Source organism: Oryzias latipes, chromosome 15 (assembly GCF_053564925.1).
Source record: "Oryzias latipes strain Hd-rR chromosome 15, Olatipes_Hd-rR_3.1".
In the NCBI taxonomy this organism is placed as follows: Eukaryota; Metazoa; Chordata; class Actinopteri; order Beloniformes; family Adrianichthyidae; genus Oryzias; species Oryzias latipes.
Genome location: NC_136251.1, coordinates 22,406,693 through 22,434,496, shown reverse-complemented (window position 1 = coordinate 22,434,496; position 27,804 = coordinate 22,406,693). Strand labels below are relative to the sequence as shown.

The 27,804-nt window shown below is 38.0% G+C and overlaps 1 protein-coding gene across 7 annotated transcripts in view; it reads left to right on the top strand.

Annotated features, from left to right (window-relative positions):
- Nucleotides 1-27,804, top strand: part of LOC101173247 (protocadherin-15) — a 233,982-nt gene that overhangs the window by 185,511 nt on the left and 20,667 nt on the right. For all 7 annotated transcript variants that reach the window (XM_078931825.1, XM_078931824.1, XM_078931821.1 and 4 more), the window contains 6 exons: nucleotides 4,825-4,934; nucleotides 5,138-5,278; nucleotides 11,863-11,990; nucleotides 20,966-21,181; nucleotides 23,675-23,763; nucleotides 27,458-27,634. In XM_078931825.1, the coding sequence (XP_078787951.1) occupies nucleotides 4,825-4,934; nucleotides 5,138-5,278; nucleotides 11,863-11,990; nucleotides 20,966-21,181; nucleotides 23,675-23,763; nucleotides 27,458-27,634 (861 nt within the window). The remainder of the gene's footprint in view (nucleotides 1-4,824; nucleotides 4,935-5,137; nucleotides 5,279-11,862; nucleotides 11,991-20,965; nucleotides 21,182-23,674; nucleotides 23,764-27,457; nucleotides 27,635-27,804) is intronic.

The window sequence follows — 27,804 nt, the reverse complement described above, 5'->3', positions numbered from 1 at the left end:
GCAGAGAAAACGGCATTGCAGGAGTTACTGGGGTCACTGATGATTGTTGTTTTATATAAATACCCTGCATTTATTTATTTATTTATTTTTTTGGAGGGGGGGGGGGGGGGGGGTAAGTTCTGCTCAGTGCAACTCCCCATTCATGCTGTGGTGTAACTGGACCATATATTCTATATAGTAGAAATGTACTGTATTTTCCACACTATGAGACACACTTAAAAGCCTTAATTTAAAAACAAACAGAAAAACACTGCCTCTTGCATTTTCATTATGGTTGTGCTTAATAAAAATAGTTAGTAATTTTGAGAGATACACAACACTCTGTCAAATGCCAGTCTGTTTTTTTATGAGTTGCTAAGTTGATCTGGTGTTATTTTGTGTGCACTAATGTTGCCAACATGTATCAGCTTGGGAGTTTTGTTTTGGTGGTATCAGGTTTTTTTTTTTTGTTTTTTTACTAGTTGCCAATAAGGTTGAGAGTTGCAGCTATTGTGAAAACGCTAACGTGGCTGAGGTGTAGCATGCTCTAGCATGTTGGAAGTTCTGTGAACGCATATTAATAAAGTCTGACTGACTGACAGACTTATCTCTGACCCTTATACAGTATATATTCATTCATTCATTCATTCATTCATTCATTTGTTCCTTTCATGAAAATTATTGATTTTCCAATATGTTTACATGTTTGTCTTACAATATTGAACATTTTCATGATTAGAAACAATAACTGTATGACATGAGTTTGAATATAGACCATTCATTGACACCCTAAAGTTCAGAAATTAAAATCATTTTAAGCTTCTGATGGAGAAATGAAAGTCCCATGAACCCTAAGGGCATACTGTACTTTACTCAATACTTATTAAAGTCAACTGATGTATAATTAAAAACTAACTGTACAATCAAAACACTAATAATAACTGTTTGTTAGAATAGTCCTGCAGTTGTATCGAAAGTTTCTATTTTCAGTCATTTAACAGTCCTTGTTTGTTCCTGTTATTGATTGGGTTACATTTAAGTGACTCACACTTGGATGGGAAGATGTTAAAACCTTGATGAAGAAATTTTCAAACAATGGGAAGACTATGAACCAAGGCCCTTTTCAAGCATCTACATCGCCAGGAGCTAAACCTTAGTGTTCTCGCTATTCCTAAAAATAAAGAAGAGAAGAGAAGATAGAAGATGGAAATGATAGAGACCAAAGCAGCGACCTCCTGTGGTGCAGAACACGATTTGTCCGCCCCTGCCTTGTCTGGTGAGCATCACTCCACTGCTGGCCCAGGGGCAGAGTGCTGCTGATACCTGTGAGCAGCCCTCGCCTCTCAGTAGTGTGTCATTCACAGTCACAAGTTGACAAGAGGGCTCTTTGCTTTCTATATAGGTGCTGGCATCCTTCCTTTTGTCTGTAAGGCACTCGTACTCCCACTTTTGATAGGATTTTTCTTTCATCCGAATTCAGAAGTTTCTTTTGCCCTGCACAGCAGTACATTGAATTTCATTATGCTTAACTGAATCATTGAATTTTCTACCACTTGACTTCCGAAGACAAAGCATCCTTACATTCACAGATCTTTTCCAATCTTAATGCTAGTCGGCTCATAGCTCCTGCTGTTAGTCATCAAAAGTATAAAAGGCTGTTTTCTCAAGTGGTTAGTCAGTCATTTCTGTAGTTATTGTTTCAGTTTCCCCCCCCCCACTCCATTTACCTAATGATCAGTGTCTTTCACTCTTAATGTGAGTGTCTCCGTCTACATGCAGATACATGTTTTTTTTTTTTTTTCTAATCTGGCCCTCTCCAGCCCCTTCACACATACTAAGGAATTGCTCTGCTGTTTACAACCCTAAGGCAGAATCACTTTGAAATGACATGATAACAAGTCAGCTCTCCCTCTGATCATCACACCTGTAGCTCGCTCTTAACAGCAGAGTCTATTATATCGTGTGTGCATATTAAAAACGTGTCTCGAGCAGATTGCTTTACAAGGAGAAATGACACGCTGGTCAATGTGGGAATTCTTATGCTTTGAACGGGTTCTGAACTGTCCTGTTATTCGTGTTAACTTTTTTCATAAATGACGCTTGCTTTTGCTTCATCTTAATTCAGACTCCACTCACCTAGGAGATTTGTCATTTTCTGGTAGCAGCAAACACATGGAAAGCAAAGACAGATAAAGTACAAACTCTAGCTCCAAGCTTTCCCAATGTTGCCCATGACAGATGTTTCCACATTGAATAGTGGGTCTTAGGGATTTTTCAGGACAGCTGAAGGCACTGTTGGCAGTGCAAGTATTTTCTGCACAATGTCTTTATGGTTTTTTATCAATTTGAGGTAAATACTATCACTTACAACTTCATTAAGATCGCTCACTGAGACAAAAATAAAGCACTTCCAAGAAGTGAATGCATAAATCATTTTCCAGGGTTAATTTTAAACTAACCTGCTTAGCCATTAATGCCATATGTTAACAAAACACTGATCCTGTTAAATAAGGACAAAACTTTTCTATTGCCTTGTAGGATTTTTGTTTCTTGGGCAATTTCGAATCAAATTTTGTACCGTGTTCAACCTCCTCATTTGAATTATTGTTTAACTGTCATCATGTTTCTGAGACAAATAGGAAATCTTCTTATCTGAGGGTCATATAAATAAACCGGGTTCCCTTAAGAGAGTTCCATGTTGACTCAAGATCCTGAATGGCGCAGAGACACCAATTATTTCATGACAGCCCAACTGTTCACCTGCAGACAACTGAGCACAAGTCACAGGATTCTAAAAAAAATAAAAAAATGATTTATGTGTTATAATGGCACAGTTTATTGTATTTTTTTTTATGAAGCATACACAGTTTACTTGTTTCATTACAGCTACCATTTCTGTGTTTATCTGTTTGGATGGTTTTCTGTTTCATCCTCTGGGAAACAGAATTGCTGCAACACTCCAGATTTTCTTTCAATCGAAAATGTCCTTGGAGGTTGTTGATTTCCAGTGTAGATCAAGCGGTTGATAAGACATGTACTTTTAATCCCTTTCGAGAACATGTTTTTAAAGATTCTGCTATGGTCGAGAATGTATAATGGTCATTTCTTGCATTTGCTGACCTTTTAAACTGCAAGAGAAGAATGTATATCAGTAGCACGTTTACGTACAAATGGAAACCATTAGATAAAGTCTAAGGCAGATTTCTTTTTTTTTTATATATCCTTCATCTCCCGTTCTCTAAAAAGAAATATTACTTTCTGAAATAAGTAATTACAGAAAGGCCCTCATGGGTCAAGTTTGTGTTCATTTACTATCCATATTAATCCAAATTGGGGGTCAGTGAAGAATTGAAAGGAAATAAAATATTGAATAATATCTGATAAGCATGGAAAGCTGATAAAATGCTTCCACTTCTTGTGTGTAGCTCAGTCTGCCAAGACACTGTCTACTTCCAAAGATAGCCTGTGACATTGACTGCATGATAGAATCAGGCTGTCAGAAAATGGTTGAAACTGTTGCTCCCACCATCCAGAAACACCCAGTCCACTGCTGCTGCTGCTGCTGCGAATTGTGGTCAAACACTGAATGAAAACTGTAATAGAATGCTTACCACCGTGCATGCACAATGAAGTGAGTCTCACATGCAGAGATGAGCAGATAAGCAGGCACAGTATCTTAAAAGGGTGTCATATAGAAATGACATTTTCACCCTAACAACACACCACCATGGGGTTCCCCTCTATTTTTAGAGGTAATTTCCATGGAGACTGGCAACAATCACACTCAATCTGTCAGATATTAGTCAACATTTGCTCTTGATTGGCATGACATGCCAGTTTGTGACTTCTTAAGAAAAAAAACATTAGCATTACTTTTGAAAGAAATACTTTAGTTACTGTAAATATGCAGCATTTATTTAGAAAATCTTTGTTACTTTTTAATTACACAATATAAAATTCAGACAATCTGTTTTATAAATCTAAAGATTCTTTTTGAGATTTTATTCCAAACATTTTCATGCTTCGATCTCATGGTGCATATCAGTTTACCCTGCAGGATTTACCCTTAAGTTTTGTTCAGAAATCTCTGTTATTTATTGGAGGATTTAGACTTAGATTCCACCATATTAGAGAAAATGGCTTAGTGTTTTTGCAGCAAAGTCTCCAAAGTTACTCCATAAATAGCATTTCTGAACAAAGTAAAGCATTCTAAAGTATTTTAAGGTACAGTATTAGCTAGCTGTTTAAGCATTCATCAAAGTCCACACCAACTATTGTCTCATCTTGGATTTGACTACCCACTAATAAAGCTTCTGTTAGTAGACACGTTTTTTTGTGATGGCAAGGTGGCAGTAGAACGAGCCCAGATGATCACCCTACCACCTCTGTGTGTTAAGGCCAGACATTTGATATATGTCTCTTCTGTTGAAAGCCAATTCTTCAAAACCCTGTTCTGATAAATAATAATAATGCAATGATTCCATGTTATTTGTAAAACAATAGCTGTCCTCTCTCCTAACCTCTTCTTACATGTAGTTTTGTTTGTAAAAAAAACCAAAAATCTTTCTGTATTAGATGCAAATGCATTTTAATAGGATACTAGTTCTCTCTGTTCCCTTCAATTTGTTTTAAGATATTTTCAAAAAATATATTTATCCTTTAGATACTCTATTCTTGGGCATTTGATATTTCTCTGACCTTTGAGTTACTTTCCTTCAAATTATTATTTGAAATAATTTTTATAAGTTACCTTCCCAACTCTCTTTTTACAGTGATGCAGGGATTTTGCACACTCTGTTGGACCATGCTGTTTACCTCAAGATTTCTGTTAAAATGTCTTTTCAGGTTTTCCCCGGTCAGAGAGCTGGCTCCAATTGGTACTCCAGTAGGGACTATTTTTGCTGCTGCTATCAACCAAACCATCTTCTACTCTATTGTAGGAGGAAATGAACTAGGTATGAGTTAAAGATCGCAACAATATAGGAAGTTATAAAATATAACATATCAAATTATGTAACTGGTAACCAAGATGTGTCATTTCCCAAAACACTGCTGATATTTGTTTTTGTTAAATGATGTTTTAATATTTGGGGAAATAAAGATCTCTATGTATATAGAAGAATTTTTATATAAATCTTTTTTTGTTTTATCATTTCAGGTCACTTTAAAGTAAACAACCGTACAGGTGTCATCTCAACAGCCAAGCCTTTGGATTATGAAAATGTGACCAGTTACATCCTCAGGGTCCAGGCAGACTCTTTGGTGGTCGTTATGTCCAACCTCCGTGTGCCCTCTAAAAGTAAGGACCTATGGAATATTCAGATTTAAGCGATAGCACTTGCCTCGTCTGGCTAATCTCCTTGTAAATGTGTTTTTTTTTTTTTGTTTTTTTTTTTCTCTCTGTCTCAGCTTGTTTATGTTCATCTTTGAAGCATTTTTAATCAAGTTTTGTTGTTCTTTTTTGGGGGGGGGATTAAAGATTGCTTATATGAAGCATTTATTGTGTGGTCAATGAAAAAAATAATTAGATCGAAATTATTTTCATGCGAAGTACAAGATTGAAACTTTTATGATACATTTGTTGCAGCTTTGTTTCGATAAATCTGCCTGGCAACAATTTTTAGACATTTTTTAATATATGTATCTCATTTTATTAGTATAAACATATTTATGCAACATCTCCTTTATAATTTTCTTGTTTTTTTTCTTGTTTTTTTTTTCTTTGGACAGAAACAAAATCCCAGTTGAATTATATTACTTAGCAACCAAATAATGAAATCAAACCAAAGATTTATTTATTTCTGGAGCAATGCCAAAAATAGTCTTATTGGTACTTTGAATTAAATTATTACAATTATGTCCATAACTTTCTTCTATTGAAATAAATTAAGTCCTGTTTGATTCTACAATGTGTGTTGACGTTGAGGCGACTATATCTGCAATCAATACAGAAGCAAAATCCGAAAGTCACCAATCATAATACATATGTAAAGAAATGTTACCAAAGAAATCAGAGAAATGCTGTTATCTGCTCTTAAACCTTTGTTCCAACATGGTCTGTCTGTGGGCAAATAATGAGCAAACCTGTATCAGGCACGTAAGTGGCCCTCAACATCAAAGTCGTAGACTGCTCAAGGAAGGGGGAAGTACGTGAGTTGCATTCACATTGTAACGATTTTTCCATTTTTCGACACCCTCTAAATTTTGCGCACAGTGGAAGGGACCCTGTAGTGCTTTTTTTCAACTGAGCGGTCCGGCCGGTTTAGAATGGTCCAGACAATTCAGGTCAGCATTTCCACTCTAAGTTGAACCGTCACGGCACGTGCGGGGTGAAGCTTATAACAACAATGGAGATCGTCCAGCAGATCTTTTTTTTTTCCTTTTGGCTTAGGGGACTTGGTATACACGAAGTATTTAACGTTGTTTGAGAAAAGATTATGGGTGGCAAAGAGGAATACAGCCACTTTCTTGGAAATTTCTTTTGTTGCAATGACCTTTAGCCAATCACTGGGTTTCAACAGTAACTCCACCCTAACCGATCCATTACATTTTACTATGGAGATGCAACCAACAGGGACCAAAAATGGTTTAGCTTGGTTTGGCTTGATCTGAAAATTTTATAACGGAAATGCTCAAAATACTAGATGGATCTGGACTTTACCGTACCATACCACTCAGTGGAAATGAGGCATAAACACCTTACTAACAACTAGAGTGTGGAGTAAGGGCAGTGTCACCCGTGCGTCAGCGCAAACACTTCACGATACATTTACCACATGCATGCCAATATGTTCTATTATTATGATGTCCCTTAAGCTGGCAACGCGAGCCACAAGAGAACTCTAAGACACACTTGTGCTCCCTGAGTGGCTGCATTTTAAAGGGAGATACAATGATACAATGAGCACTGTCCATCACACCTGTGATGGACTGTGCTCATTGTATCATTGTATCTTTTGAAGGCCGCACTCTCAGTTTGTCTTCACACATGTATCATAGCTAGGCTCACGTGTCCATTACACAAACACTGAAGGTACTAAACATTAAGTAACATCTTAAAATGCACCTTTAACAATCATAAAACATGTCCCTGTTATGTGTTTTGAGCATAGGTATTCTCATTGGATTAAAAAATAAAAAATAAAAGTTTAATGTTTAACAAGCACGTCGTTTGCAGTCATAGAGACTTCTTTGTGCTATTTCAGCTGTCCATACTTCAGCTGACATATCATTAACTCTGTTGACGGCCAGTTTACCGACACACAAGCTTTGTGTAATGATGAATGAAATGCTACCAACAAATAACATTCTTTGAATAATCAATAAGTGACTCTTCCTACATTGCTTTTCCTCGGTATTTCTCTCTCACATACTAATGACAGTAATTACCAGTAAACGGTAGTCAGATATACACCAGAGTAGATGTAAAGTAGAGGACTCTGTTATGTCTGTAAGAGTGAAGACCCAAGTAGAACGTGCAGATGCTGCTCCTTACATTACTTGCTTTATGTTATTTTAGTCTCTAGATTTTCCTTTAATAAAGTTACTTAAGTTTGTTTTTTTTACTTCTCCTATCCAACAGCTGGGCAAAAAGATGAGAGCTAAAGGCCTCTTGTGTTGGACATATTTTACTTTAACAACAGGGGTTATGAATCTTCTGACAAACCAGAGGTGTGTCTGAATAAACCCCTTTTGTAATTGAAGCCAAACTTTATTCAATTTTATCATATTTGAAAATCTTTTGTATTGGACCGGTATTGTATTGGAAGGAGGGAAGAAGAAACAGGGATGTTAGGGGGGGTGGGGGGTGGGAGGGTGAATATAGAAGGGACGGGGGGTAAAACCATGAAGCAGCATAAAGCAACAAGTTGCTGGATGGTAAAAACAATTACAGTGAGGTTCAGATGTAATACAAGTCTATAGGGGAAGGTCTGTCCACACACACACCCAAATTCCACAAACATACCTGTTGGCTCCAAAGATGTCCACATGTCATCATGTGCACAATACAAATAATGTTCACACGTATACCTGTGCATTCAAACCAACTAGTGTGAAACATTTCACTCAATCATGCAAGGTATTTGTGCAAAGGTGAGCTAACACCTGTGCTCAAGTGATTGTTTATGTTTTTCTAAAATGGATAATGGAATGTTAAAAGAAGGAGGGAGAGTGCACAGCCATCCCCACCCAAGACCCCCACCGCAACAGCAGCGGCAGCCAGAACCCCCCAACACCCGCACGGCAGCAAATAGAACCGGCCCCCGGGCAATCCCATCCACCACCCACGGATGGGCCCCCACAGCCAGAGAGCAGGGAGGCATTGGCGGGACAGAGAGTGCAAGCTCCAGCCCAACCAGGAGAGCAGCCCCCCCGCCGCATCGGGAGGGCCCAACGCGGGACCCGGCCCCAGAAGAACGCCCACAACCCCAGACGAGCACCCCATCACCACCCAGGAGTGCTGGGCATCCTCCCACCCCAACCCCAGGTACGAGTCAGGACCCCCCAAGGGAGACCCGCCCACGGTTGGTCCAGGAAAGAGCAAGGCAGGGGGCAGCCATCCCCGCCCAGGAGGAGGACACCCAGGGGAAGAGGGGGTCCAACAGAAGTGTTGTAAAGATGGCCCGACCAGGCTCGCCCACAGTTAGAAATTTGACGAGGCCCAGCGCTCAGGGGCAAGGACCAGAACCCACACCACAGGGACACGTTACTAAAGTTACTAAAGTTAATTTAAATCATCAGAGTATTAGTGGCCCATTTTGAATGCCAGGAATTCCGCAATGAAAATGGTTTTAGTGATATAGAAGACACTCTTTTCTCCACTCTGTCAGCCACAACATCTCATAATGTGCAGACATGAATCTGCCTGTAAAGCAAGCTTTAGGAAATATGAAATACAACATACCATTTTCCATTGGGTCATTAATTGATTGCAAATCAGATCCAAATCTAAGAATTGCCTAAAGTCCCACTCCAATCATATTTTTTTTCTATTTTAAAAACGTTCTCATGCTCTTATAATTATTAATATACTGTTCTTAGCCAAAATTAAAACACGTCAATCTTAGGACATAGTTTCTGCAGAGTAGCAGGAGTTCCTTAGACAAATCCATCTGAGTTGTGGGCGGACTGTTGGCATGAAGCAACCCCGCCCCACCCTCCCCTCCCCATTGCTGAGAGCTCTCTGTTTACGCACTCACCCGGTAGCTTATTGCCCCTCGCACCCCCAACATAACAATACCAGTGCAACAAAAATAGCAAGCAATATTAGAGCTATCCAGACTTAAAATTTTGAGCCAGATGCCAGCTCAGACGAGGAGAATTAAGACATACATGGATCTAGGCTTCTGCAAGTGGATGCATCAGAATGGAGCGGAGCAGGGAGCATTTGCCCTCCCACAGCACAAATATGCTCTTTTTCAAATGGTATTTTTATACCTGCTCCTTAATTCACAGCAATTTAATTAAAGAAATACTAAGAAATTCAATTTTAAATATTAATGTTCTTTATGTATGTCCTCCATCATTAAAGAAATGGCACGACAACATGTTAAAAACAGAATTTAAGCACCTTAATGTCCCCAGCAGGAATGAGCAGTGTGAGTAGAAGTCAAGTGGTAAAAACACACCAGCTATGCCTATTAAAGCAAAGGTGTCTCTACTAACCCCTGAATCATTGGGTGTACTCGGCTTTTTATCTTCTGTGTTTTGGTTTAGTGCTAAAAAAATGAAAAAGTGTAAAGTAGTCATGTGTGGCCGTTGATGGAAGTTTTTATTTGACTGACGATTGCTCACAGAAGGTGACTGTTTTGTCATGTCCCTGTGCATAAACTCAGAGTTAATAAGCAAATTTTATAAAGGAATGTGTGTTTGTTCATATGTTTAATGAAATGGATTAAACATTTTCATACACAGGATTTTGAGATCAGACACTGGTTTGCTCATGCTTTCTAAAAATGACTGTATCTGTAGACCCACTCCAACTCACTGACATTGAAGCAGTTCCTTCTGTTTATGGACTAATTTTTATTTATTTATTTATTTATTTATTACCATGCATGTTTATGAGTTTTGCGAAGCGAGTGAGTCAGAGGGGAAAGAATGTATTTATTTTATGTCCTGTGGGTGCATGAGCACTTTTTTACAAAGAGAGATACATTCTGCAGCCCCTTTTCCCCTGTGAGACTTTTCCCTTTTATTTGCACTATTTTGCATGTAGTGTGATGTTTAGTGTTTTGTTTGCCTATTTCCCCTGGTGTAGACATAGTTGGAGAACCTCCAGACTTAACTGTTTTTTATTTTTTGGTATTTTCTTTTATTTTTTTATCAAGCCAGGAGAATAATGGTCCTTAACTGCAGTGTTGAAATGATTTAGCACACTACATATTTATGCCGTGTTTTGCAGGTGTAACTGAGAAATTACAGGGCATCAGGCTTACACTGATTCTAAGTAATCTATGCTTTGAGGGACACAATTAAAGTTGGAAACTTAGCAAGAGAACGTGGATCTTTCAGGAAAGTTCCAAAGTGATGTACGTGAATAATCTCAAGTTTCTTTTTAAAATAATTCTAAGTAGAATTGTGCAACATGAAAAGAAAATTATTTTATTTAAAAATGGGCATCTTACGCCTTCAACTTCAAGGGTTTTTCAAGGCAACAATGACTTCACAGTGTTCAAACGTTTACAGTTTGCTCTTCTAGGTATTAAGCATGACACACTTGACCTCTTATGTAAATTACTTATAGCTAGAGATGTTCTGCTCGAGTGGGCGGCTCGACTTTGCATCGACCTTTCGAGCGGAAAGGTTAGTGGTGGACTATTGAGCGTTGCTTCAGATTGCGTTTGATCACCTGATTTTTCAAATAAAGCTTCATTTCATCACTTGCGTATTGCTAAATGCCAACCATTTGAAGCAGTTTTGATTTCAGAGCGGGGTTATCAATATGACTGTTTTCATAGAGCAGGAGTCAGCAATATTTATGGCATTAAGTGCCAATTGGAAATTTTCTCCGTAACAATTGTGCCATTACCAACTATCACGCGAACTCTAATACAAAGACATACAAAAACATTTCCAACATATCTGAAATTGTATTTAATTCACAAAAGGCAGGTCAAATAGCTTTTTTAAACGTAGTTTGCCATTAACTCAAAACCAGCCAACATTAGTGTGAACAAGACCTCGCAATGATCGCTGAAAATTATAAACCGGCTTGCTTGGTTATTATTCAAAAAACGGAACTTATAAATTCATAACTATCAGTCGCTGTGATGTCAAAAACATGACAGAAAAAAAAACAACTGTGCAATTTAGAGGCGGTAAGAAAGAAATTTCATCTAAAACCGACTCCTAATCCAACCTGCACCTGAGTAATGAGAGAATCTTAAAACCAGAGCAAAAAACAAAAAAAAAACTTTTACTGCGTTTTGCTCACGAAAACTAAAATCATCCCAACTTTTGCAAATATGGATGAGCATATTGTGCATATAAAAGGAAAGTGTTTTAGACGATGACTGCTAGCTCCGCAGAAAGAGTGTGTGTGTGTGTGTGTGTGTGTTAGCCTGGGGGCGGTCCTGGAGGTGGTCGTACAATACACTTAAAAGCTCAAAAAAATAGATTTTTGCATGATATAGGCCCTTTAAGTAATAGAGATTTGTTTTTGCATCGGCCACTGATGTCATCTAACTTTTTGTTTTTGTTTTTTTTAGTGAAAGAACTTTCAGATACATGAATCTCAGTGAAGTTCACATACTGTGATCTAAGGCTTTGTCTGTAGTTGGTTTAAAATGACTGACTACACACTGAGGCTGTTTGTGCATTTTGTCAGAAGTGAATGTCTTCCAGTGATTTGATGTCATCCTGGTGTTTTCTTCAATGCAGCTAACACAGCCAAGGTGTTCATAGAGGTGCAAGATGAGAATGACCACGCTCCCGTCTTCTCCAGGCAGCTGTACATTGGTGGTGTGACAGAGGACACCAAGATTTTCAGCTCTGTTCTCAAGATAGTGGTAAGAAAACGCGTGGCGTGACCTTTAGTTTTTTCTTTTTAACTTATGTCGGCATACAGAGACACAAGCTCCATTCTGCTCCAACCTTTTGCACTTTGTACTTCCCCGAAGCTTTGGACGGACAATTCACCTGATCGGCTCAGTTCATAAAACTTGACCGCTACTTTCATCACTTGTCACTTCCTTTCCTCTGCTTCTCTCCTTCCACTGTCTGCCTCATTCACTATTGAGTTGAATGAGAGTGAGCCGGATGGTGTGATCACCCAATGTTCGCACAAGCATGACTCAACATCTTCCACCTTTATTCTGCTTTGTAAAAGATATTTCATGTTGTCCTGACAGGATACTTTTTATTTTAGTTCACCGATAACAAACAGAGCATATCTCGGACACCAGATGACAACCTTTCCTACTTAGCTACAGCTGACTATGAGATCAAATGTCAAACTAAATGCTTATTTGTTGAGCATTTAGTTTCCCATCATCAAAGTCAAGGATGGCAGAGACTATTTTAAAGCTCTACCAGGGCAAAAAAGAGAAGAAATTACCAAAACTGAGAAAATACACAATTTCAAACCCTTTCAGTGTGTCAGAAACCGAAGGTAGTTATTTAACCCTGAGCTGAATTTCATCCACATTAAAAAATAAAATTCAAACAGGATTTTAGCATTTAAAAACAAAGCCAAGTCATCTTTCTTTCCGGCACAGAGGTGCTGATCCATGCTTTTATTTCTGGTAAAACAGATTACTGTAATGCGCTAGTCCATCCAGAAGGCACATAATATTTTTTTTAGAATTCAGGCACACGTGTGCTGATCAGGACCAGAGGGTGGGAATACATTAAACCCATTTAAAATCTTTCTCCCATGCCATTCAGAATATCATTTAGGGTTCCTTTATTTATTTCTAAACGTTTTCATCGGCTTTAATATTTGTTTGACCTGATTTCGCACTGTTAGACCTCGCGGACCCTGATGTCCTCCAGTACCGACCTCTTAGTTAGTTTTTCTAGAGGTAGAACTTCAAACTGGGGTTAGGCCTCATTCCATCATTATGCTCCTTTCTGTTGAACAGCCTACCAGAGAACTTTAGGGCTGCAAATACTCTCAGACACTCTAAATGAATGCTTAACACCTGCCATTTAACTTGAACTATGACTGATTTTTCATTGGATATTTCATATAAATATAGAATGGCCATTTGGTGGCAGGTCTTTAAAGATTGACACAATGAAAAAGTCTATTAAGATTTTAACATTCATGAGACGGTGTAGCTCCCTGAAAGTATTAAACCTGTATTTATAAAGATTTTGGAGTCTAAATTTTTACAATATTATTTTTCATAAAAAGCTATTTAAAATTGTATTGTTGAACTTCTGTATAGTTCAAATCACAAAAAAGTTAGATGGGGAATAGGGTACTTAATTATTTGTTTTTTTACAATAAGATTTAGATGGAATTAAATAGAATCACTGGAAAAAATAAGATTTGATGTTAAACATTTATGTGTACAGAGCTTAAAAAGAAGAAATTACAAACTGATGTTACTGAATAGACATTTGTAATCACTATGTCTACAATCTGTCTGTAATCGTGCCATTTATCTCTGCTTTTGTGAGGAGAAGTGCTTTGTAGGAACATGCTCTAAAAGTACCATTTCATTTAAAACTCATGCAGTTAAGTACAGCACATCCCCACTTTCTACAGTGGAGCATTGAGTCAACATTCTTCCACAAAGTTATGTTAGTGAGACAGAGAGTTTGACAAGCTCCTGTTAAGACTACTAGAGTGTAAAAACTATTACTGTTATTTGTTACCAGATCGAAAGCACTGCTGCAAAACACAATTTTAAACAGAGAAGTAGGAGCAGACTGTTCCAAGACAATTTAAAACTGATTGCAGCAGCGAGTGGAACGGAACTATGAGAAATTGCCGTTTCTCTCGTCGTGAACTTGCATTTGGTTTTCAAAAGTATACAGCATTTTGGGGTTTAGATCCTCAGAATATTCAATACTCAACTCGATGTCGTTTTTTTTTTCTTTTGATAAAAGTGAAGCTTTTGCACTAAAGCTGTTTTAGCAGTTTGATTCGCAAAACACTTAATACTACCTATACCTAGAGGGACCGTTCTTTAAGAAAAGTTTAATTTCTGGATTTTTGGTGCCAGTGTTCTTTGTTTGTAGCTTTGACAGTGATATCTTACCAGTTTTGCTCATAACAGTTCAAAATTTTACTATGAAGCAGAAAAAATTGAGACGTGTAGCTGAAAAGTAATCAAATTTGGGTGATTTTGTTTTACATTTACTATTAATGATTTTTTTAATTATTGAGTTTTCTCACCTGCATAGGGAAAAAGAAACAAATACGATCTCTGCGTTCACTTTGATTTTCAGCAAAACATTATATTTTTTTAAAACACTTAAAAATTAGAGTTCCCTATAACTAGCTACTTGAGAAAACAAAAAAGAGAAAGTTGTATCACCTCGGTGCCACTCAGTGCCTGTTCCTGAAGAGAGACATTTGTTTGGTCCAGCATGCTTATGGTAAGCTAATTCTCTATATATTCTAAAATGTTGGATTTGAACCTTTATTAAAAATTGTTAATCATTTGACTTGTTATTTCTTCATTTTGTTGATCTCAATCGTCTCCCAAATAAAGGACCAAGGTGCAACAAACTACTTTATCAAGTTTACATATGTTTTTTTATAGTGGGTTTGACAGCTGTCAGACATCTTTACTGAACTATTCTAAATTCCCTCTTTGTCTGTTAAAATGACAATGAGCCATAATTTAGTCTATTATGACTTTAAACATCATCAAATGGATTACTCTAATGCACAAGATAGCTTCTGTTTTTCATTATCCAGTTCTGGTGTTAAGGTAAGTGAGTAAGTGTAACATATCAAAAATAAGTTTATAATCCAGGAAACATTTTGTTTCCATCTTTTTTTTTTGGCAGACCGTAGAGTAATCTTGCACAAAATTTGCTTACATGTGTTTATTTTCTTGAACCAGTGCTTTGGTTCCTCCTTGTCCTGCCTTTAATTTGACTAAATGTCTAGAGTAAAAGGACTTTTTATCCATTCCATTTTTTCTCTTTTGAATACCTTAATCACATCTGCCCTTATGGGTTGTGTGTGGTCAAAAAGTGGTCAAATCTGTAAAGGCCTGCAGGTGGCCTGCAGGAAATATAAGAGTCGTAGGGCAAAAATGTTTGTGCATAATTTCTTAGCTAACACTTAAACAACACGTAAGGGCAGGGTGAAGTTGTTGAGACACAGGTGTGATGTACAGATTTTTCATTTTTTTCAACCCCCCCAAAACCTGCGCCATATGTGGAGTTTAAGTGAGAGGTGCGAACTCCTTGCGCACCCCCTTGTGCAACACTACTTTATCCCTTGCGTGCAGCCTGGCTGTTGGAAATGTGGAAATTTGACAATCAGAGCGTAATGTGGGCATCTTACTAGCACTTTACTAACAACGGGAGTGCTGCATAAAGGATACAATACAACATGCATAATCCTTACAAATACTTCACGATAATACACTTACCACATGCACAGCAATCACACGTTCCAATTTCCCGATGTCCGTTAAGGTGGCCGATCGAACCTCTAGACACAACTGAGCTCCCCTTTAGATGCACCCCCTCTTTAACTATGGCCCTCCATGGGCCCTGACAATACAAAAACCTGCAGCATCCGTACGGGTCAACCCTTGTATAGATGCAAAAAAAAAAATTGTCGTGTACCTGTGTAGGTACCATAACCATTTGGCCTGCAATAACTGGTTGGGGTACACTATAACAAAGCACCTTCCCTGCCTGCAAACACCAAGCTAAGAGACTCCAGCTGCTCTGCTCAGAGATACGGTTCATTTGTGTGGAGCAGCAGGTTCATTCTAACAGCCACAGATCTTTTTACAAAGTGGGTTGTGGCAAAATCTCTCCATAAACATCACAAAGAATAATGTCAGACACAACTTATGAGGGAAAATAACTATATTACAAAAGGAAACTTGAAAGGAAAATATGTAGAGCCCGAGCAGATCTGGATGCTATGTAGTTTGTCCAAGTGGGGCTACCGTAGGGTGACGTCATCCTCAGTCGAAAGGACCCCAAACGGTTATTACAGGCCAAATAGTTATGGTACCTACACCTGCACTGCTCAGGTTGCACAGAATGTACTTCCATTTGTGGAAAAATTGAAAGTAAATAAGATAAAGATGTTGAAACTTTGATTTGGCCTTACCACTTATCTAAGTGCAGGACTCCAAAAAAAAATCTAAAATTATACAGCAGCAGAAAAAGGCCGAGGTCCACTCTTTACTCTGACAGTCTTGGATTGATCAGCACCTTGATAAGACTTTTTTGAGCACTTATTCTGACAAAAAGATTGGGCCTTTTTTCTGCCTGCACCATGGGCCACATAAAGGTTTTTGTGAGTGGAAAGAAAGACAAATTAATTAAATAAATCAACATTAGAATCCCTGTCACCTGTCATGTGGTTCTTAGAAATAAGGATTTCAGGAGCTTTCCAAGAACCAATGCAACAGTGTCATTAAGCACCAACTCAAATGTGAAATAAAACTTCTGGACATTGCACCAGCTTTCATATAATAGACTGAGTTGGTTCAAGGCAAAAATAATAATAATAATACATAAATCGACCCAGACATCTGCTACTGTCACCACCACTGTTACCAGAGGCCAACAAATCTTTGGCATCTACAAGGGGAAGGTTTCGGTGCCAGACTTCATTAGTTACAAAGCAGAGCGGCCTTTCCCCCCTCGTTTAAGATAATCACTAAAATATTACTGGTCATAAACACACAATAATAACATTTTCATTTTCTTACACCTAAATCTTGTTGCTATATAACTTTGAGCCAGAGGACTAATTCCATTGATATGAAAATATTAACTAGGCCAAAAGTGAAAAAGGAAAATGATGGTAATCAGGCTGATTGTCTGACTGCATGATTACAGTTGGAGTTCTCTATAATCAGGAAGTAAAAACTCCAGGGCAGATTTTTTTTTTTTTTTATTATCACTGTCAAACAATGTTGGAAACAAAAATGTTCTAAAAAGAGCATCTTCCCTACTTAATGGAATATAATGGGATTCAAATGCTATTTAACACTAAACCATTTCCCTATAGTGTCTTAATAGAACACTTCTTCCTGATGTGCCCTTCATAAAAGATGTCTGTAAATGTAGTGGCAGTTTTTTGCTCCGTGTGATTGCTTGACTGTGTTGATTTATGCAGTCCCTTCACTGGAACCAACTCTCCTTCCACCTCCCTTCTACTGTGCCAGTTGCCAAAAAAGAAAAAGAAAAAATTGCTCCTATTTATCAGTGTCACCAGCCAAAGACAAGCTCTCTGAAAATTGATGTCTGCAAGTAAGCTCATTGGCCGATCAGAAATTTATGCCTCAGAGGTCAATGGCTGATTTATTCATTTATTTATTTTTATTTTCTTTGGGGGGGGGGGGGGGGGGTAAATTTAAAAAAGCCCTTCTTCCGAGTCATTCTTGTGTTTGTGGTTTTTGTGCATTGAAATGTTTTCTTACATTTCAGTTTCATCATGCTCTTTTGATGACATTTCCGCTTTTCAGCACTGCATTGAACTGCAAGAGTCCAACTTTTCTGTTTTACTTCACTTTCTAAAGCAATCATGTTTGAGCACAGCAGGTAGTTTTTATGGAAAATATACTCACTGTATCCTGTTTTTTTTTAAGCTGTAGTTGTGCACAACAACTGAGCAGCGAGATAATTTCTTTAGATCCTTCAGAAGTACATTTATAAAATTCCCAGATATATTTTCATTAAATAAACAACATTCTGCACAAAATACACTAGATTACCAAAAGTGTTTACTCACCGGATGACATTGTAATTTGCAGTGAGAGTAGAGAGCAGGTGGAGGAACAGCTAGAGAGGTGGAGGTTTGCTCTGGAAAGAAGAGGTATGAAGGTCAGTCGTAGTAAGACAGAATACATGTGTCTGAACGAGAGGGATCAAGGTAGAAGCGTTAGGTTACAGGGGGCTGAGGTGAAGAAGGTGCAGGAGTTTAAGTACTTGGGGTCAACAGTTCAGTGTGATGGGGATTGTGGAAAAGAGGTGAAGAGGCGAGTGCAGGCAGGTTGGAGCGGTTGGAGGAAAGTGTCAGGAGTGTTGTGTGACAGAAAAGTGCCAGCAAGACTCAAAGGAAAGGTGTACAAGACAGTGGTGAGACCAGCTCTGCTCTATGGGTTAGAGACGGTAGCAGTGAGACAGAGACAAGAGGCTGAGATGGAGGTAGCAGAGATGAAGATGTTGAGGTTCTCCTTAGGAGTGACCAGGTTAGACAGGATAAGGAACGAGTACATCAGAGGGACGGCTCATGTTGCCTGTGTTAGCGACAAAGTCAGAGAAGCCAGACTGAGATGGTTTGGACATGTTCAGAGGAGGGATAGTGGATACATTGGTAGAAGGATGTTGGAGATGGAGCTGCCTGGCCGGAGGGCAAGAGGACGGCCAAAGAGGAGATATATGGATGTCTTAACAGAGGACATGAAGTTGGCTAACGTTAGGGTAGAAGATGTCCATGATAGAGTGAGGTGGAAAAGGATGATTCGCTGTGGCGACCCCTGATGGGAAAAGCCGAAAGAGAAAGAAGTTTACTCACCTGCCTTGACTCGCATATGAACTAAAGTTCCATCCCATTCCTAATCCATACAGTTCAATATGATGTCAGTCCACTTTTTTCCAGCTATTACAGCTTCAACTCTTCTGGGAAGGCTGTCCACAAGGTTGAGGATTGTGTTTATAGGAATTTTTGACCAATGCTTCTAAAAGCATTGGTGAGATCACACACTGATGTCGGTCAAGAGGATCTGGCTCTCAGTCTCCGCTCTAATTCATCCCAAAGGTGTTCTATCGGGTTCAGGTCAGGACTTTGTGCAGACCAGTCAAGTTCATCCACACCAGACTCTGTCATCCATGTCTTTATGGACCTTGCTTTGTGCTCTGGTGCACAGTCATGTCGGAAGAGGAAGGGGCCCGCTCCAAACTGTTCCCACAAGGTTGGGAGCATGGAATTTGCCAAAATGTTTTGGTGTCCTGTGGCATTCAGAGTTCCTTTCACTGAAACTAAGGGGCCAAGCCCAAGTCCTGAGAAACAAACCCCATACCAAAATTCCTCCTCCACCAAATTTCACACTCAGCACAATGCAGCCTGAAATCTATCGTTCTCCTGGCAACTTTCAAACACAGACTAATCCATCAGATTGGATTAGATGGCCATATGGAAAACCATGATTCATCACTCCATAGAACACGTCTCTAAATCCTGTGGCGCCGTGCTTCACACCACTGCATCCGATGCTTTGCATTGCACTTGTGTGGATGTGGCTTGGACGCAGCTTCTTGGTCATGGAAACCCATTCTGTTAAGCTCTTTGTGTACTGTACTTGGGCTAATCTGAAGTTCACATGAAGTTTGGAGCTCTGTAGCAATTGACTGTGCAGAAAGTCGGCGACCTCTTTACCCTATGCACTTCAGCATCCGCTCCCACCTCTCCATCAGTTTATGTGGCCTGCCACTTGGTGGCTGAGTTGCTGTTGTTCCCAAACTATTCCACTTTGTTATGACAGAGCTGACAGTTGACTGTGGAATATTTAGGAGTGAAGAAAATTCACCACTGGATTTGTTGCACAGGTGGCATCTTATGACAGCTCCACGCTGGAATTCACTGAGCTCCTGAGAGCGGCCCATTCTTTCACAAATGTTTGCAAAAATAGTCTGCATACCTGAGTGCTTGATTTTAAACACCTGTGGGCAGCCCAAGGGATTAAGACACCTGATTCTGATTATTTGGATGGGTGAGCGGTTAGTTTTGGTAATATAGTGTAAACAAAGGTTTGCTCTCAAGGTAGAAAGCATTTATCTTTACTTAATGTATCTTCCTTTTAGCACTTCAGAACTGTAGAATTAATCACTTTGGAATAGTCAATGCAAAATACTAAGGTTCAGTGAAAGACATAAAACATCTCAGAGTTAAAGAAAAAAAATTGACTATTTTTACCAAAATTCGCCCAAAACCAAACTGTCTTCTATAACAGAGTATTAGCACCAATGTTAAAGAAAAAAAATAAAAAATAAATATATATATATATATATATATATATATATATATATATATATATATATATATATATATATATATATATATATATATATATATATATATATATATATATATATATATATATATATATGAGAATAAAGTCTTAAAATTATGGGGAAAAGGTTTTCATTTTCTAAGATTAAACGCATAAAATTTTGAGAAAAATTTAATTTTACAAGGAAAAAGCCGTGCTTTTTCAAAAATAAAATTGGTTGTAGCGTCCCCTTCACATCATCTGCCGAGTAAATCCATCAATGTAGCCATTTAAGGCAATGCCATGAGGCTTTAGTTTATCAAAGGAATCTATGTGCCATATTGCATGTGAACCTGTGAAACTATTCTGCCGACAGACAGCCTTAATGGCACACAGGCCGAAAATCAACTCCTTTTTAGTCAAGAATCTTCTTCTGATGAGGCCCAGATGAGGCAAATTTTCCTTCAAAAATAAAACAATATTGACTCACTAAAAGACTTAATATTTTCTTATTTGTGAAACCAATGCTTAAGTAATCCCTTATAATGTCTTCTACATCTCTCATACTAAAACACAATATTGTTTTTGTTTGCTTACATTTGTCAGCCTTTTGCCTCTTAAATGTATTACTTTAATCTCATAAATTCTCAATGTATACCTTATGAAAATATGACTTTATTCTCGTAAAATGTTGACTTTTCTTGTTATTTTATTACTTCATAATTACTTTATTTTTCTTTTTTTCTTTTAATGGTGGTCCTAATCCTCCGTCATAAAAATATTCCCTAATTTTCCACCCATCTTTTCTCAAATGCTGTGTTTTTTTTTTGCAGGCCACAGATAAGGACACAGGAAATTACAGTGCCATGGCATACCGTCTGATCATCCCCCCTGCAGCAGAGGGTCAGGACAGCTTTGTCATTGAGACCTACACAGGTGTCATCAAGTCAGCCATCATGTTTCGAAACATGCGCAGGTCCTACTTCAAGTTTGAAGTCATTGCTACAGACGACTATGGGAAAGGTCTAAGCAGCAGTGCCCAGGTTGTGGTGAGTTACCAGTTTGAGACTTTTTTTCATAGTAACTATGTGAGAGTGGACATGGATAAATATAGAGGATGCATTTACTGTATACTTCTGGGCTTGCAGCTCAGAGGAGCAGTGATGCATGCTGAGCAGCTTCCACAGAAAATATAGCCTCTTCTTCTCAACATTTCCCCTTTTTATTTCCTTCATATATCCATGTACTTTAGTGAAGTAGCCATTCTTCATTTCTTGAAAACATCTTGATTAACATAATTGTTTATCACTTTGGTCAAGCTGCTTCTTTTTCCTGTACTTGTGTAAACTGAGTTAAGCTGCCATTACACATTTCAGGGAATGTTTTTCACGTCTGTCCAATAACTGTTATCCATCTCATACAGAGTCTTATTAGTCAGTGACCTTAATTTGACAAGCCCTCTCAAAGAGGATATGCAAGATGTACCACAGAGGAAGATGTATCCTTTTCTTGTAAGCTATAAAAAACCTCAGATATTTTTCTAAGCCTAAGTAAAGAACACAGAAGTCTGAATGATTTGTAGGTGATTATAAAAATAAAGCAGATCTGCTGAAAGTATAATAAAACTAACTTAATATCACAGGAAGATTTAGCTATACCCATTTTGATCTAATGTAGCTAATGACTTTATCTGCATGTGTGTAGATCTTGCCTGGAGTCTTGGTGGTTTAAAAGGGCAGCTCTCTGATCTCCTTAGTTACACAAACCTCTCAAGTGTAGTAGCCCTTCTCAAGCATGTCTCATGAAAAAAGAAAAAAGAAATGCTGCGGCTATTATCCCACATGGTTCCAGCCGAGAACTCACAGAACACAAAAAAAAAGTAAGAATATCCAAAGAGGTTTTTATCAACATGGATATATTAGGTATTGAAGCTCACACATGCATATAGACAACGGGTGTAACGATTCATTTTAATAACGATTTGATTCATATCATAATTTGTGGTTAAAATTCTTAGGCTATATTGGTTCATTTTGAACAATCCGATTCGCAATCGATCCAGGAAATCTTTATCCAAAAATTCAACCAATGTGACTCAGAGATAAATACCTGAACAGTACAGGTGAAGTTTTCCAGATTGCTTGTCTTTCTTGCAAGATAATTAAGTGTCAATTATATATGTGTACAAATAAGTTAGCAAGAATTAATGGCAAATCGACTCACCTTTATGTTTCATAAACTTCAGTCCACTGTTGTTTTTTCTAATACAAACAAAACATGATACCACACTGGATGGTCACGTCTTTGCAAAATTCCAAGCGTTTCCACACATTGGCTTGATCTTTTTTTATGCTGCCATCACGTTTTGTCCGCTGTGATGGTACTTGGTCGTTTTTTCGCTATAGTAAACCTTCCATGCTCCAATAGAAATGGTATTTTCCAATATCTATATAACCAATTTATTTCATTTTGAAGTGATTTTATAGTGGTGTAGGTCAATTCAATGAACAACTTGCCTCAGACAGATTGATCTGGTTGGATCGTAAGAATATAAATCGACTCATTGGTTAAGTTGATCGTTACACCCCTAGTGTAGAAACATTTAAACATTTAATTTGAAGTTCAATAAAAAGCACAGTTTTACTTGTAAACACACACCTTTTAATCACAAATGTTTATAATGTAATGTAAAAAAGAAAAGCTCTTTACAGCATAAGATCATAAGGTGCTGCCACAAATAACTAATGTGTGTTAATATTGTTTTATGTCGGTGAATGCTCCTTGGGGCATATCATCATAGAGCCATTAGAAGCCTCGCAGATGAACGCTGTCTTTTGTTTTGCTTTGTTTACTCAGCACTTGTTTTAGTTCCAGGCTCTTAAATTATTCACAATATGCACATTATACTCAACGTGTGGCCTCTTCTGCTTGCTGATGATCCAATTAAAGTCTGTCAAACCTTAGAGAGAATTAACTCTGTAGACGTTATGTACATCTGCCTTCTTATATGATTGTAATTCTCCTAGTAATTTCCAAACACGCCTGCTGTTTGGTGCTCAGCTTTGCCTCCAATTCACTGCTTATTTTTCCTGACAGTGGACAGGCTTATTTTTCGTTTCAGTGAAATATGTCTGGCTAACAAGTCTCTAATGAGACAGAAGGAGGGTCTGGGACATTGCCTGAATATGTGAGAACAGTGAGTGCTTAACCACAGCGCTCGTTAATTTTCAAAGGGTAAACCTAATTTCACAGGAGCCCCATGGGAGACTTGGCTTCAGAACACAGATGCTGTTGCCTGTGCACTTAAGAGTGGCATCAGAATGATTCCCTGTTAAGTTTACTGCATGGCGCCAGTACAAGCAGGTAATTGTAAACGCTGACTTGCTGCACCGAAAGAATCACTTGAATGAGCCGATCGAACGCACAGAAGGAGACGTGCATATTTGGCCCCATCAATGTGTGTCTTGATCTCCTGCAAACTGTTTGCTTCCTCATTGTCGTTTTGTTGTGTCTCTCCTTTTACGGTCCACTGATTCTCGAAGGTTTCTGTAGTCAACGCCTTGGACATGCAGGTGGTTGTGTCCACTGTCCCTCCCTCTTTAGTCGAAGAGAAAAAGGAGGAGCTCATTAGGTAAGACGAAAGGCACTTATTTCTGAAAAATTGAAGGTCAGTCCATGTTCTTCTGTTTAATTAAACAAAATCTGTATCTGCAAGTCCACGGAACAAGGAATAATTCTTTTGTGTTTATCTTTCCTATTTTGGTTAATGGACTAGGGTCTTAAAGGGTATTAAATGATTAACATGTCTTTCAAGTCACCTTGCTGCCTCTTACTGCTTTATCAAACACAAAACGCACTACTTTCTAGGATTTTCCTTTAACCTTTTAATAAAATTAGTAATTTTTATATTAAAGAACCTTGTTGACATTCAAAGCAAATATAAAACACTATTATGTGTGATAGTTGGAGCTCAGTAGGTATAAGGACGGCTTTTACCTTCTTTTTCCCCAACATAGTTCAAGGTTTATGTCCTGGATTGTTGATGTGTCCTTGATCAAAAACACTTATCTTATTGGTTCATATTCACGCATTTGTGGATGTGTTAGATCTAACAAAAGTCCACGCTTCATTTGCTAAGCATATCTTCAATGATTTAATGCAGTTGCATGCATATCGCACCATTTAACCAATATTTAATTCGAGCGATTAGAAAATTCAATGGCGACTCAAAGTCGTGCCAGAAAATTGAAGTTTCCACATCTAAGGATTTCAACAAGGCTGCTATTTAATTTGGACTCAGTTCCAAAAAAACAAAAAAAAATTTCTGTAAATATTTACTTTATAATGCAACTATAACTTTACCAATTTTCAATAAAGATATGGTGCAAATAGCAAACCATTTCAAATGTTGCTTCTTTTTAAAATTATTCTTTATGTTTTGGCTTTAAAATACAAAAAAAAAAAAATCTGATCTACCACCTGCATTGTCTTGTCTGCACCATTTATTGACCACAAACATTGTTTATAGATGTAATCATCTTCAGAAAGATTTTGCATATGATAAAAAAGCAAGCTTTGTTGATATAAAAAAAAAGTCAAAATCTTAAAGATTCCTATATATCACTATAAATAAAATACCAAACCACTGAAATGCTTGAGCCAATCGCGTCATCAAGCTTGAAAAGCATAAATGCTTCTCTGAGGTTCTTCGCAATTATCATGGACAGTGGCATGGGAAACCTGCCAAACCTATGGCCAAACATGCAATCAACAGTATGAAGTTGATTGCATGACTGCTTGGGATGCAATATGATTGATGCAATGACCGATTGCTAAGAAATATAAACCCAAAATTACACAATTCTGTTTAAAGTGAGGAAGGTTTTTTTTTTCCTTATTGCAGAATCAATAATACCTCTTATGCTATGTTCACACTGGGCTCGTAAGAGACCATTTCCAATGAAAATTCTTTGTAAACGTGCATAAACACGCATAACTGCGCATTTCGAGATGAATGATGATGAATGATTGAATAGTGATGTTCACACTTCACACTTCACTTTAAGCCAGTTTCTGCCTCTACGTACAAAATATGCAACCAACAAACGCCCGTTTAGATTACATCAGTTAACTGTTAACCAACTCGGATTTGGTAGCGATGTATAGGTAGCCTCTTTTTCAAACCAGGACAGTACCAACCGAAAATTGATGAAAAGTTGATATTTCCGGCTGGAATTTTATGACACCAAGTTTTTCATTTATCAGAATAGAGCTAAATAAAATAAATAATGAAGAAAAGAAAAAGCCTGGAGCAAGATTTGCACCGCTTAGACATTTTGCACCAAGGCTCTTCCAACTGTGAGTACTTGCCCTAGTCTTGGGTACCGACAGCCCAGTGTGAACACCATATGGTAAAAGTGCATACAAGAATGCCAGTTTAGCGCGTTTGTGAATGTGCAGCACACTCCCGGTGTGTGCGTAGCATTAGATATTCACAGTGTGTCATTTGGGGTTTATGTGTGATTCACCAACTGCTGCCTTATCCACAAATGGATAGACAATATGACGGTTGGCTGGTTGGAATCTCATGATCAAAGGCCATTGTTCCACTTTATAACGACACTTCACTTCCACTTCGTTTGTAAAGATAGGCTGTTACGCCTGAAGTGCACGCACAAAGTTGAGATTGTTCATTTTTAAACTTTGCCCGTTTTCCTTGTCCTTACACTGTTCATTATTTTGTTAAAATTGATGTTGCACAGAGAAAACCCCACAGAACATGTGTTACATATGTTTCATTGAACCATGTTAACCTTGAACATTCAAGAGTTAGACTCACCTTCCACTTTTGCACTGTATGTTTTGAATTAACCAAAGCCTCACATTTGTGCCTCAACTTAAAAATCTTCAATATTTGACATTCTTTGGACTTTTTTTCTTATTGTTTTCAAATCGTATTTTTCAAGTCTGCACAATTTTGGCACCTAATTTCTTTATAGCAAACACTTGTTCAGAGTGAAATCTCAGTCGTGTTTTTATTTGCATTGTCAAACCTCGCCACCTTTGAAGTGACAATGACAATGCTCCTCAAGCATTAAAAATACATTAAACATTTTAGAGTTCCTACTTTGGCTTTTTTTTTTAATAATTTGCTCCCATATAAACAATGGTATATTGTTTTTAAACATCAAAATATTTTTTTTTTCCTAATTCACTCTTACCTTCGTGAACACTTTAATGTTTGCTTGGATCTGTACCTTTGGGTGTTTCCAATGTTGACAAGGTTCCCAATAGGAATTTACAAAGGGTTTATTTCAAAACACCATTTCAACCTTGACGCAAATCCTAAAAAAAAAAAAATAAGGGTTGTCTAGTGCGTTACATTCTCGTTTGGAGGGATATATCAAGTACAAGTGGATCATTATATATGCCTGAACCAGTCTATGCAATGGTGTCTATTCTCCTTGGCCAAATTAATTATTGATAGGCGTTCATGAATCATCATTTTTACGGCTCTCGGGGCCTAGTATTTAACCAAATTAGTCTATTTGAAAGGCAAATTTGTATTAATAGGTTTTTCCAATAGCTTTCTGATTCTCTCCCACACAAGTGACACTGCTCCTGAGGCTGATAAACACAAATTATTTATGTAAAGCTGCTTTCACTGAAGCCGGGTAAGAGCTTTTGGATTTGGCAGCTTTGATGGTTATCCAGGACTTGCTTTCCTAAATGTTGGAATTGTGAAACCACTCAGACAATACACCAATATATATTTTTATTCACTGTAATTTTAGGTGTGAATATTGCACACCTTAGAAAGTGTCGTTACAGCTTGATTTTGCCAAGAACCCAAAGGGGAAAGCCAAATAGCCTGTCCAAAGGGATTATTAGTAATTACCAAGTTAAGAGTGGTGATAAACCTTTTACACCGTAGCTTCAGCTCCAGTATTTACATTCATTTACCGTAACTCTTCAACCATTTACGCAATTTATACAATTCCAGCAGATTGTTGAGCAGGAAAAAACAATGCTTTGCAGCATTATGCAACACTTAATGTTAGTAATGTGTCGCAGGAACATTGCAGCTGATATGCAAATCTGATATCCTCCGTGTCAGTTTCAGCCAATCCATGTCTATCACATGAACGATCAAAGACTTCCAGTACATCAAAGAGCGAGCATTACACGCTTGTGACATCTCGATATCTCAGAAATTAAAGGGTTAAATTGTTTAGGGTATAACCTTGATAAATTGTTTTGATCTAAAGTGTTCTTCTATTTGCGTTTAACTTGCAATTTAACCTTTCTGTGTTCATGTGTCCTAGGATTCTGGAGCGGCATGTCCAGGACCAGATTCCAGGTGCAAAGATTGTCGTTGAGTCTATTGGACCACGTCGTCATGGTGATGGCTTTGAGCTCGAAGACTACAGTAAATCAGACCTGATTGTGTATGCCATTGACCCGCTCACCAACAGGGCCATTGCGCCGCAGGAACTATTCAAGTGAGTCGTTTGAATGCCTTACAGGTTTTCCATGATATAGTTGATGTCCTAATTTCTGAATGTGTTTGTGAAGTATGCCTTCATTAGGTTTTCCTTGGCTTTCCCTTATATAACTCCCCACCCTTTACCATTGCCTACTTATTTACATAACTGCGGTCATCGTGCAGCTG